Source organism: Microtus pennsylvanicus, chromosome 2, assembly GCF_037038515.1.
Source record: "Microtus pennsylvanicus isolate mMicPen1 chromosome 2, mMicPen1.hap1, whole genome shotgun sequence".
In the NCBI taxonomy this organism is placed as follows: Eukaryota; Metazoa; Chordata; class Mammalia; order Rodentia; family Cricetidae; genus Microtus; species Microtus pennsylvanicus.
In genome coordinates this window covers 28,492,388-28,505,511 of record NC_134580.1, presented here as the reverse complement: position 1 = coordinate 28,505,511, position 13,124 = coordinate 28,492,388, and the positions used below count along the sequence as shown (strand labels likewise).

Below are 13,124 nucleotides of genomic sequence, written 5' to 3'. Positions count from 1 at the left end.
TTACTGGGTCTGTGGCCAGTCTGGTCTACATAGTAAAACTTTGTCACAAAAAAGCAAACAAGAAAATAGGGTCGCAATCACTGGAGAGACGGCTACTACTAGGGATAAAGAGATGGCTCAGTGGTTAAGAGCACTGGCTGCTCTTCCAGAGGATCTGGGTTCAATTCCCAGCACCCACATGTTAGCTCACAACCATCTGTCTGTAACCCTCTTCGAGCCTCTGTGGACACAGCATGCATGTGGTAGACAAAAGGGCAGGCGATACACCCATACACATAAAATAAAATACAATGAAAGAGAACACATACTGCTCTTGCAGAGGACCACCTGTAACTCCACCTCCAGGGAACCTGACACCTCTGGCCTCTTCAGGCAACTGCACTCTGTACACAGACCAATACACACAAAAATTCAAGGATTCAGATTGAGAAGTGACACATAGGTTAAGATGCATGCTGTTCTTGTAGATCTGAATTCCGAAATTCCTAGCCACCCACATTGGGTGACGCACAATCACCTGTAACCCCGGCTCCAGGGGATTTGACATCCTTTTCTGGCTTCTGGGTACCCACCCACATGCACAAACTCAAAAGTGTACCCATCATTTAAATAAATAAATATTGAGTCTTTTTTAAATTTTGGACTAGGAAGATAACTGAGTTGGTCAGGTGCTCCCCATGAAACCATGAAGGTCTGACTTGGGATCTCCAGTGCCTTTGTATATACCCCCAGACCCAGCCAGTCTTTGGTTTGTTGACACAAGGCCTCACTATGTAGTTCAAGCTGGTCCAGAACTCATTGTGTAGCCCAGACTAATCTCCAGCTCAAAATCTAAAACTTGGGAGGCCAAGGCAGGAGGGTTGGTTTTTGTGAGTTCAAGGCCAACCTGAGTCTCAAAAACAGAGGAGCCAGGCAGAGGCCGGCAGATCTCTATGAGTTCCAGATCAGCCTGGTCTACAAGAGCTAGTTCCAGGACAGGCTCCAAAACCACAGAGAAACCCTGTCTCGAAAAAAAACGAAAAAAAAAAAAAAAAAAAAAAAGAACTAGTTCCAGGACAGGTTCCAAAGCTACACAGAAAAACCTTGTGTTGGGATGTAGAAATGGCTCAGTGGTTAAGAGCACTGAGTGCTCTTCCAGAGGACCTGAGTTCAATTTCCAGCAACCACATGGTGGCTCACAACCATCTATAATGAGACCTGGCGCCCCCTTCTGGCCTGCGGGCACACATGGAAGGAATGCTGTATACATAATAAATAAATAAATCTTAAAAGAAAAAGAAAAAAAGAAAAACCCTGTGTTGAAAAAAAAATCAATTAAAAAAATAATAAAAACCAGAGATATTTTTTTTTCTTTTCTGCCTCATTTGTTGTGATAGTTTGCTTTGGTGGTTTTTGTTTTTGTTGTTGTTGTTTTTGAGACAATGCCTTACTAGGTAACCCTGGCTGGCTGCTAACCTGCTTTTTGGTTCAGACTGGTCTTAGACTTGATATTGGTGTACCAGCCTCCCAAGTGCTGGGATCACTGGACCACCACACCTAGCTCTTCTCATTCTTGTACCTCTAGCTTAGAGAAAAGATCTGTATAGGATAGATCTTGTAACAGTTGTGGGGCGGGGGGACTAGAGCCAACCTGTATTCTCTGTTTTTTTCTTAGACGCCTTGGTTCTGGGACACCCGACAGTGCTGGCAGAATTATCCATATCAGGTAAAATCTAAGACCTTGTATGTGTGTAAGGTAAGGTGGTGAGAATACATTGTCAGTCCAGGTTAGGTAGCCAAGGTATGGTTCCCTGATACCGTGGGTCTTATATCCAGGTCTCTATATCTGGAGTCTAGAGCAGAAATACTTTAGTGAGCTTTTGTCCAGGTTATGTGTATGCATGTCTTCTACTGTCCTGGAAAGAAAAGCAGTTCCCTGGTGTTGCTAAGTTCCTTCCTGACTCAGGAGCTATTAGTATCCTCATAAGGACATCTATGTCTGTACCTTAAAAGTCTCAGGGAAATGAAAGACCTGGACTAAGGCAGTTCTGTCCAGAATTTCAGATACTGATGAGATTGTGGTGTCTGTGTTAACCTTACCTCACTCTAGAAGTGAGAAGCAAGATGAGTTTACAGGGACGCAAAGGAAAAGGTCGACCTCTTATACTGATCCAGTCTCAGCTGTTGCAGATCTTGGGAAACAGTGAAGAGGAAAAGAAAGAAAGAGTGTGGGTGCTGCTGAGATGGGTGCACCTGCCCAGCTGCTGTTGTAGTTGCTCTTTTCTCTTCCAGCCGCTCTCAAGAGAGCTTTATTACTATTACATCATGGAGCTGGCTTTCTACTGGTCTCTTATGTTCTCTCAGTTTATAGACGTCAAAAGGAAGGTAAGTTGTCAGCCCCTCGGCTGCTGTCTGTCGGTCACTACCATCATCACCACGCACTCTGCCTCATGATAGTGGCTGTGACAGAACTGTCACTAGCTTTCCGTGGTGTTTCCAGAAGTGAGATCTAACTAATGCTGGACATTGTTTAAGGTGGTCAGGGCAGAGAGGGGAACAGCAAGGCCGTGGATTAATAAGCATGTTCCTTCTTTCTTTGCTCTCCTGTTCCTCTCTATCAAATTACCCATAATTAAACAGAACAGGGTACCAAGGTCCAATTCAGAAAAAGGCTTGATTTTAGAAAACAAAAATTAATTCTTCCAGGTATTTTTGTTTCACTGTGACTATAGCCCCTGACAGGAGCTCTCTAAAGATGAAACGTTGGTTTTGGCTCACAGTTTGAGAGTTTCCTCCATCTTAGCAGGGAAGGTGTGGCAATAGCTCAGTTCATGGCCACAGGAGGAGTGGTGGGACAACCAGGAGCAGGGAAAGTGCCCTAGGAGACGCTGGCCTGGTGTAGCCTTCAGAGTTAGCCCCTAACCTGCTGCTAACTGGGGCCTACCGTTCCTAAGCCTCTGCAGCCTCTCAAGGTAGCTCAGCAGCTGTGCAGAAGTCACCTAGAATATGAGCCTGTCAGGGAGGACACTTCACAATTAAACCACACTTCTAATAATTATTTATATGATATAAAATATATATAACTTATGTAATATATAATATGTGATGTGCAAATAACATAATAACTACTTATTTTATTTATAAGACTAAGTTTTTTTCAGTTTTAATTTGACGTGTGAACCCAAGGAAAAAGAACTTAAACCAAAAAGCCAGAAGTCTTTGCAATTAGATGTACTGTTTAGCTAATAAGCAGTTCTCTGGGACTTTTAGGGTTAATTTGGTTATGTGTCATGTGTGAGTTCAGGTGCTCACAGAGGCCGGAAGAGGGTGTCGGATCCCTTGGCGCTACAGTTACCAAGCACTTGAGAGCTACCTCACATGGGTGCTGGAAACCAAAGTGATGTTAACTGCTGAACTAAGGGAGCTTTGGGTGGCAGGCATTCGTCCAGCCTCTCCTTTGCTGCCATTTCTTCCTAGGACTTCCTGATCATGTTTGTGCATCACTTGGCCACCATTGGGCTTATCACCTTCTCTTACATCAACAACATGGTTCGAGTGGGAACTCTGGTCATGTGTCTCCATGATTCCTCAGACTTCTTGCTGGAAGTAAGAGCCCGACTTGCTGCTTCATCTTTCCTCTCCCTTTCTTGACCTGTGAGAACTGACTTTTTCCCCAACTCAATTTTTTTCTTTTATCCAGGCTGCAAAGCTGGCCAATTATGCCAAATATCAGCGGCTCTGTGACAGCCTCTTTGTGATCTTTAGTGCAGTCTTTATGGTTACTCGTCTAGGAATCTATCCATTGTGGTAAGTGCTCAAGGTGGTGAACTGTGGCAGGTATCTAATGATAACTTTTTGCTAGCTTAGTTTTTCTGTTCTCTTCTTGCCAGTCAAGCACTAAGAACCCTAGTGCCCTGCCTTTTCCTTGACCTAGACTGACCCTTTGTGGACCCTTACAGGACCTTGGCTGCCTTACGTAGTGTTTCTAGTGAGTCAGGGTGTGTGCGTTATTTACTCCTGGCTTCTCTTGCTATTTCTGCTGCAGTCTTCAGTCTGTGCTTAAGTCACCATCACTCCTTTGCCCTCTTTTGCACTGGCTACAGGGATTCCGGCTTTTCTTGCTTTGATCGTGCTGTGTGCCCCCTTCCTCCTCCTGACCGGCACAGGCATGTGCATGCACTTCTCTTCTATACTCATTACCTAGACTACAAACCTAGTGACTGTGCTGGAAATTGGCTTAGTCTCAGCAAATCAACCACTTATTGCTCTCTGTCCCTAAGAATCTAAATCGTTCTAGGGTTTGATTATAGGCCTATTGCTGTCCCAGTGTTGTGAAGCTGCATATTTGAAGTGATTAATAGTAAGTTACCCCATCACTTCCTAAGATTCCATTTCTTCCTCTTATCTCAGAAGGTAAAAACATATTAGGCTCCTGTGTTTACTTTTATTCCCTATGAAAGAATATTCCTGTTATTGCACTAATGTAAAGTGTGCAGAAGAAGCCCAGAAGACTGTCCAGAGGACTCAGCTTCCCTCTGCCTAACTGGCCTCTAGAGCCTGACTGTTGTCTCTTCCTCCTAGGATTCTGAACACAACCCTCTTTGAGAGTTGGGAAATGATTGGGCCCTACCCCTCCTGGTGGCTCTTCAATGGCCTTCTCCTGATCCTACAGGTTCTGCATGTCATCTGGTCCTACTTAATTGCACGAATTGCTTTTAAAGCCTTGATCCGGGGAAAGGTAAGACCATGTAGGAGCATGGGTATTATGCAGCAGACCCGCAGTTATAGGAGCAGCCCACAGTCAGGCTAGGGATGCAGTTTAGTCACGAGCGTGCTGTGTGAAGACCTGGCTTTGGTTCCAGTACCACATAAACCAGGCCTGGTGCCATATGCATGCCAGCAATCCCAGTGCTAGGGAGGTGATGTAGGAAAATTAGAAGTTCCGATCTTTCTTTGCTACATAGTGAGTTTGAGGCCAAACTGGAATACTTGACACCCTGTCTCAAAAAAGAATGGCTATCGATGGAGGACTGCAGATAGAAACTGGAAAGCCAGATGCTTGGGATGTCTCGGAACTGTGAGGTAGCTCACTAGCTGTTCTGAGGTGACCATGCTGCAATACACAAGATTGGTTTATATTAGGAACTAAACATCTGCCTTGCTCACTGTTTGGTTTGTAGTGCACAGAACACAAAGAAAGATACCCCTGCCTTTTAGGACAGTACACCTAGCTAACTCCAACCCCAGGAGGCACCATTTAATGACAGGACATAATTGAAATCTGCAAGTTTTAAAGCAGACAGACTGTCAAGCCAGAACGCTGTCAGTTATTCAGGATTCCAAGTGGGTCAGGCTCTGCTAGAGATGTTAGTTCCAGACTGCACAGATGATGTAACCTCATCATTGTTCCTGATGGCTGTGATTGGTTTCAGGACTTGTGTGCGCCTATGCATCTTGTTATAGCTCCTGGACATCTCTCTTCTCCTCCGCCTTTCTTTCCTGACTAGGTGACCTATCCAGGGAGGACTAGACCCAGACTCTGTGCCTTCTGCTCTCCTTTCAGCTCCTCCCTCTTTTCTATGCCTGCTGGGATCTGCACAGTTTCATCCTTTGCATGTAAGTGCATCTGTGCTTCTAGTGTTGAGAGAAGTACCTGTCTGAATGGGTCCTCCTTCCCGCTGTCCTTCCTGGTCCCATCTGTCTTGGTCTCCTTCCCGCTGTCCTTCCTGGTCCCATCTGTCTCGGAATGTGCTCACTTGCCCAGCTTAACCTATGTGACTGTTGTTGACTGGAGCTGAAGTTACCAAAGTCAAGGACTAAGTCTAGTCTTTAATGTGTTTTGCTTTTGAGCCTTTCCACCTCAGGTCTGGAGACATTCTGCCCTCTGGTGGAAATCCCCTAGACATCAGGTGATCACAGCTCCTGATCAGAGTTCAGAGTCAGCAGCTGCAGTTACTGCAGTCACAGAACTCATCTAAACAAATGTCCTTCCTTTGTAACAACAGCTAGAACTGTGTCCCTCACCACAGAGCTTCGTAAATAGCGCTACATTGCTGCTTCTGTGTTAAAGAGTCATCATCCTCACACAGGTTTCACTGGTTTCCTCTCCTTTTTTTTTAAAATATTGATTTATTATATTATGTATATAGCATTCCTTCCACTTGTGCAAGCCAGAAGGGGGCGCCAGGTCTCATTATAGATGGCTGTAAGCCACATGTGGTTGCTGGGAATTGAACTCAGGACCTCTGGAAGAGCAGTCAGTGCTCTTAACCTCTGAGCCATCTCTCTAGCCTTCCTCTCCTTTTATTTTATGGCCCAGTATTGTGCAGGGCGACTAATTGGAAAATGCATCCATAATCTAAACCTTTCATTTGAAAATAACAAAATAAAGAGCACATGTAAAAGGCAAAGTCAGCATCAGGAAAGCTCTCCGAGAGCACTGTCTCTCCACCATTCTTGACTTTACAGTGCCTAGGGATGCCCAGTAATAGCAGAACTACTGAAAACGTGTCATGGGTCAGTATGGGGAGTAAAGCGGAACTCGGGATAACCAGGGTGGATAAATGCAGTGCCCACGGTCATCAGAGATAAAACCATGACAGCGGTCGTTTGTATTGGCCTTCCAGTTCTTTGTGGTGGAAGAGGGAAAATGTATTCACAGTGGCACCCAATGATTTAGATAGTATTTTGAATCAGCTGTCACCTGAATGTAGGCTAGATCAAAAGCTATGCAAAAGTGACCTTTCTGAGACTGGTCCTGTGAGTCTGTGGAGAGTAGCATAATTACTGCCTTTGGTCCTGCCCCGCTCAGGTGTCTAAGGATGATCGCAGTGACGTAGAGAGCAGCTCAGAGGAAGAAGAAGACACCAGCCACACAAATAACCTCTCTGGTCGCAGCTCCATCAATGGTGCCAACTGTGTGAATGGCCACATGGGAGGCAGCCACTGGGCTGAAGAGCATGGGACTTGTAAGGCTGTTGGCAACCCGCTCTTTGGGGCCTCCTCACATCTGCAGGCCTGCGACTAGATGGACTGCAAGGCACTGAGGAGAATCAAAGAAACAGTTTCATGTTTTAAAGAAACTCTGCTGTTTTGTATTTAATGCCCCTGGTAATGTTATTTGCTCTGTGTTTGTATGTGTTTGTGTGTTTGTGCATTGTGCATGTGGATGAGTTTCATTGACAGGTTTGGGGCACAATTCTGGACCACTAGGCATGGCCTAGTCACTTCTGAACCCACCTCAAACCAGCGTTGGCTGTGTCTTGAATTACGCTGTTTGTCTCCAGACCATCTGCGTCCTTGTCCCATGGCTCTTGAGGCAAGTTCCTGGTCCATCTAAATAAATGGTGCCACCAGATCCAGCTCCAGACCTGGGGAACAGTTCTTCTGGAGCAGGAAGCGGTGCTTCACCTGATACCCAGGACCACTGTGGCCTCTAGCTACATCTCCTTCCTACCATCCGATAATGACAGGGACAACTACTCATGCCCTGCTTTTTACTCACTGGTACGCAGGGAGGGGGTGGAAAGGATGAGCTGAGGTATGGAGAGCAGCAGCCACTAGGTGTGCTTGAATGGTTTTATACTATTGTTTACTCCTCTGTAATTAAAGTGTTTCAACTCTTCTCTACTGTCTTCATCTCTTTAGTGACTGTCATCAATGCCCTGGTTAAATTTGGGGTTATTTGTTTGGATCAGGGTCTGTGAGACTGGCCTCAGACCCGACAACCTGCTGCCTGAACTTCCTCGGTGCTGGGCTTACAGACATACACCATAAGATTTTCTCCCCAGGGGCTGGAGAGATGGTTCAGCAGTTAAGAGCACAGACTGCTTTTGCAGGGGTTTGGTTTCTAGCACCCAGCCATATAGGGCAGCTCAAAACTGCCCATAACTCCAGTTCTAAGGATCTGATGCCTACTTTGGGCTTCACCGTCACCTGTATGGGTGTATACATATACATAAAGTAAGTTTTCTAAAATAATTATTTCTAATTCAAGAAAAATTTGGACATCAAAATTTTCTTTCTCTGCATGCTAAGAAGAATTAGCCAAAATGGCTACATCTTTGAGCTTTATGTCTTAAGAAAAAAGTGAGGGGCTGGAAAGATGGCTCAGCAGTTAAGAGCATTACCAGCTCTTCCAAAGTTCCTGTGTTCAATTCCCAGCAACCACATGGTGGCTCACAACCATCTGTAATGAGGTCTGGTGCCCTCTTCTGGCCTGCAGGGATGCATGCCGACAGAATATTGTATACATAATAAATATTTTTTTTTTTTTAATATTTATTTATTTATTTATTATGTATACAATATTCTGTCTGTGTGCATGTCTGCAGGCCAGAAGAGGGCACCAGGCCTCTTTACAGATGGTTGTAAGCCACCATGTGGTTGCCGGGAATTGAACTCAGGACCTTTGGAAGAGCAGGCAATGCTCTTAACCACTGAGCCATCTCTCCAGCCCCATAAATATTTTTTTTTAAGTGACATGTTTATTTGGTGTGCTGACTACTTTTATGTCAGCTTGACACAATAATTATCTAGTCATTTTGGAAAAGGGAACCTTAGCTGCGAAAGTGTCCCAGCTGTATTGGCCCGTGGGCAAGCCTAATGGCGCATTTTCTTAACTTGATTGATGAATGGGGGGTGGGAGGACACACAGCCCATTGTGGGTGGGGTCATCCCTGAGCTGATGGTCCTGGGTGCTGTAATAAAGCAGGGTGAAGCCTGGCAGTGGTGGCGCACACCTTTAATCCAGCACTCAGGAGGCAGAGGCAGGAGGATCTCTGAGCTCAAGGCCAGCCTGGGCTACAGAGTGAGTTCCAGGACAGGCTCCACCTCCAGGGATATTTGACATGATAAAGCAAGGTGAGCAAACCATAAAGACAAAGCCAACAAGCAGCTCCCCTGATGGCCACTGCATCAGCTCTTGCCTTTAGGTTCCTGCCCTGTGTGAGTTAGTGTTTGAGCACAGCAGCAGAAGCTCTAAGACAAATGGCCACAGCAGCATTGCTCAGCAGATAAATGTAACAACCAAAGGAGAGTCTGGAGAAGCTAAGACACTCTTAGAACACCTGTTCTCACCGCAGAGCCATGGGTATGCCATGTTCTTCTCTTGTGTTTTAACCCATGGAGAAAGTAGTCCTAATACAGATTTTTCTCAAGGAGTAATTATATTCCAGAATAGATTTCTGCTTGGTGGTCATTTAAGTTATAAAATATCTCTAGAGAGGGCCGGAGAGATGGCTAAGAAGTTAAAGCACTGGCTGCTATGACAGAGGTTCTAATTCCCAGCAACCATGTGGTGGCCACAACCATCTATAATGAGATTTGGCGCCCTCTTCTGGCCTGCAGATATACATGCAGGCAGAACACTGTATACATAATAAAATCTTTTTAAAAAATCTCTAGAGGCTTTATGTACATGGTGATGGTGAAGAAGGTTGAAAGTGCTGTATCAGCTTTAGTGCTTGTAATTGAGCACTTGGCTGAAACATGATTTTGAGGCCAGCCTGAGCTACACAGTAGAGACTTTATCACAACGAAGAGGAAATAGAGTGGGGCCGGGGAGTTTAGTGGTTCAGAGCATCTCCTGCTGCTCTTCCAGAGGACCCACAGGTGGCTCACAAACATCTAGGGTTCCAGCCCCAGGGATATTTGACTTCCGGACACACGCATATTTGCATACACCCATATACATGATTAAAAATAATAAAAGCCGGGCGATGGTGGCGCACGCCTTTAATCCCAGCACTTGGGAGGCAGAGACAGGCGGATCTCTGTGAGTTCGAGACCAGCCTGGTCTACAGAGCTAGTTCCAGGACAGGCTCCAAAGCCACAGAGAAACCCTGTCTCGAAAAACAAAAAAAATAGGGCTGGAGAGATGGCTCAGTGGTTAAGAGCATTGCCTGCTCTTCCAAAGGTCCTGAGTTCAATTCCCAGCAACCACATGGTGGCTCACAACCATCTGTAATGAGGTCTGGTGCCCTCTTCTGGCCTTCAGGCATACACACAGACAGAACATTGTATGCATAATAAATAAGTAAATATTTAAAAATAAATAAATAAAAACTAAATAAATAAAAATAATAAAACAGTGCTTCACCTACGGGACATACTTTCATTTCCAGCACTGGACACAGAGGCAAGCAGACTTACGTGAGTTTGAGGCCAGCTGAAGCTAGACAATGAGACACTAGCTTTTCTTGTTTGTTTTTGTTTTTCAAGACAGGGTTTCTCTGTAGCTTTGGAGCCTGTCCTGGAACTAGCTCTGTAGACCAGGCTGGTCTCGAACTCACAGAGATCTGTCTGCCTCTGCCTCCTGAGTGCTGGGATTAAAGGCGTGTGCCACCACCACCTGGCTTATTTATTTATTTTTAAAGGAAATGGAAAGGAATATTCTGGGCTGAGAAGACAACTCAGTGGATAAAAGCCTCATGACATGAGTTTGATCCCTGGGCCCCACATGGTAGGAGAGAAGAACTCCTGCAAGATGTCATCAGATCCTCCCACACACACACAAAGAAATAGGCATTGTAACTCACTAAACATATAAGATGCTGGTTTTCAAATACTGAGCGTCGGGGAAAAGGAGTTTCTGAGCAGTCATTCTTTCAGAGCTAATCAGGAAGGCTGGCAGTGCTTCTGAAGCTGAGAAGCCAGGCGGTGCTGGTGCATGCCTTTAATCCCAACATTCTGTGAATTCGAGGCCTGGCCATCTAGGGTCACGGTAAGACTGTCTAGAACTGACACATACCATTTGTATTTTTTAGCTGTATTTTTAATCTGTGCTGGGTGTGTGATGAGAGCAGGCCCTGAACTGAAGCTGTGCCATTGAAAGGTCTATTGAATCCCTATCCCCTTCATCTTTGCTTCCCAGCCACTGCAATAAGAGAATCTCTGCTGTACTCCAACAGCAGAGCCAAATGTAATGGACTGAGACAGGAGCCTTTGCTCCCTAATAATTGCCTTTGCTCCCTGACTCCACCCCTTCCCCTTTTATTGGATTAATTTTTAAAACTGTTTATTATTGGGTATGCAAGTCAGCCATGTTTTTGTGTAGAAGGCCGAGGACAACCTGCAGGAGCCAGTTCCTTCTACCATGGGTATGAGGATCGAATTCAAGTCATCAGGCTTGCACCGCGAGTGTTTTTCCTGTTGAGCCACCCCACCAGCCTGGGGAGTTATTAATTTTACTCAGTAGAGAGTGTTTTCTATATTCTGGGCACCAGTGTTTGCTTTATCATTACTAGGTTTGTATATACATACTCGTATGCATGCTATGCAGATGTCAAAGGACAACTTTGTGGAGTCTGTCCTCACCTTCCGCTTTTGTGTGGCCCTGGGGATTGAACTCAGATCCCCAGGCTCAAGCAGCCAGCACCTGCACCTTCTGAGCCATTTGGAATTTAGTGGTGGTTAAGATTCAGTGTTTTGTGTAGTATCAGGCAGGTTTCTCCAGAGAAATCCCAAAGGGTAATCTGAAATTAGTTTCGTGTATGTATGTGTGTGTGTGTTTGTGTGAGCACAGTGTATGACATTTTGCCTGCATGTATGTCTGATGCCAGAAGAAAGTGCTGGATCCCCGGGAATTGCAGTTACAGACAGTTGTGAGCCACCACGTGGGTGCTGGGAATCAAACGCAGGTCCTCTGGAAGAGAAGCCAGTGTTCTTACCTGCTGAGCCATCTCTCCAGCCCTGAGAGTACAACTTGTCTGCAGAAGAGGGCAAGCAGGTGTTTCCCAACTACACAGGAAACACATGTGAGCTTTCAAATTCACATGAAGTGGGGAGGGACAGGGTTTAGAATTTTCCAGCCTCTGGTTCCACAGCCCCAGTACACAAACATCCTTGTTTTTTCTTTGCTGAATGAGTGAACTGTTTTTTTTTTAATTTATTTATTTATTTATTATGTATACAGTATTCCGTCTGTGTGTATGCCTGCAGGCCAGAAGAGGGCACCAGACCTTATTACAGATGGTTGTGAGCCACCATGTGGTTGCTGGGAATTGAACTCAGGACCTTTGGAAGAGCAGGCAATGCTCTTAACCACTGAGCCATCTCTCCAGCCCCCGAGTGAACTGTTTTTAATCATTTTCCTCAAGACTGTTTTCTTTAACTGGCAGAGCTCTGTAATCAGCTCCCTCCATGTAGCTAGTCTTGTGTGTGTGTGGTGTGTGTGTGGTGTGGTATGTGTGTGTGTGTGGTTTTTCGAGACAGGGTTTCTCTGTAGCTTTGGAGCCTATCCTAAAACTAGCTCTTGTAGATCAGGCTGGCCTCTGCCTCCCTAGTGCTGGGATTAAAGGCGTGCGCCACCACCGCCCGGCTCATGTAGCTAGTCTTGTTGATTATATTTCCTTTTTTAAGATTAACTTTTTTGTTTGTTTGTTTGTTTTTGGAGGCAGGTTTTCTCTGTGTAGTTCTGGCTGTCCTGGAACACAAAGCTCAGCTTTCCTCTCTGCTTCTCGAGTGCCACCATGCCTGACTGGGTTTATTTACTTTTATTGTATGTGTATGAGTGTTTTGCCTGTATGTATGTCTTTGTGCATGTGTGCCTGATACCCAGAGAGGCCAGAAAAGGGCAGTAGGTCCCCTGGAACTGGAGTTACAGACAGCTGTTATGTGGGTGCCGAGAACTGAACTCAGATTCTCTGGAAGAGCAGCCAGCGCTCTTAATCACTGAGCCATCTCTCCAGCCCCGTTGTCTATTGAACTTAACCAAAGCCCTTAACTTACTTTGCTTCACCTCCCCTGGGAGCTGTGTGAAGTCATACTGTATTATTTTTGGTTTCCAGTTCTGTCTTTTATGTCTCTTTCTTGGAAGCCCATCTGTTTCTGGATGCTGGACTCACGATATTTTAGTCTGCCTTAAGCCAGCACGTGTTTCTTTCATAACTCCCACATCACTCCAAGCATAATTCCTTTTCTGCCCAGCAAAGTTCTAGTCCTGTTTTGTTTTTCATTATTTTAAATTTAATTTAGGGTGCTGGAGAGATGGCTAAGTGGTTAAGACCAGTTACTGCTCTTGCAGAGGACCCAGGTTTGGTTCTCAGCACCCACATGGCAGTTCACAAGCCTCTGTAACTCTAACCCCAGGGGATCCTATGCCCTCCTCTGGCCTCTGTAAGGTCCTACATGCACATGGTACACAT

General features: G+C 45.4%; 1 protein-coding gene across 1 annotated transcript in view; it reads left to right on the top strand.

Moving 5' to 3' along the window:
* The window catches only part of Cers5 (ceramide synthase 5), a 29,218-nt gene extending 21,610 nt beyond the window's left edge, over nucleotides 1-7,608 (top strand). Inside the window, exons 5-10 of the mRNA XM_075960647.1 lie at nucleotides 1,655-1,705; nucleotides 2,272-2,364; nucleotides 3,457-3,585; nucleotides 3,680-3,786; nucleotides 4,561-4,717; nucleotides 6,791-7,608. Of these exons, the coding sequence (XP_075816762.1) occupies nucleotides 1,655-1,705; nucleotides 2,272-2,364; nucleotides 3,457-3,585; nucleotides 3,680-3,786; nucleotides 4,561-4,717; nucleotides 6,791-7,006 (753 nt within the window). The 3' untranslated portion in view covers nucleotides 7,007-7,608. The remainder of the gene's footprint in view (nucleotides 1-1,654; nucleotides 1,706-2,271; nucleotides 2,365-3,456; nucleotides 3,586-3,679; nucleotides 3,787-4,560; nucleotides 4,718-6,790) is intronic.
* Nucleotides 7,609-13,124: the final 5,516 nt, after the last annotated feature.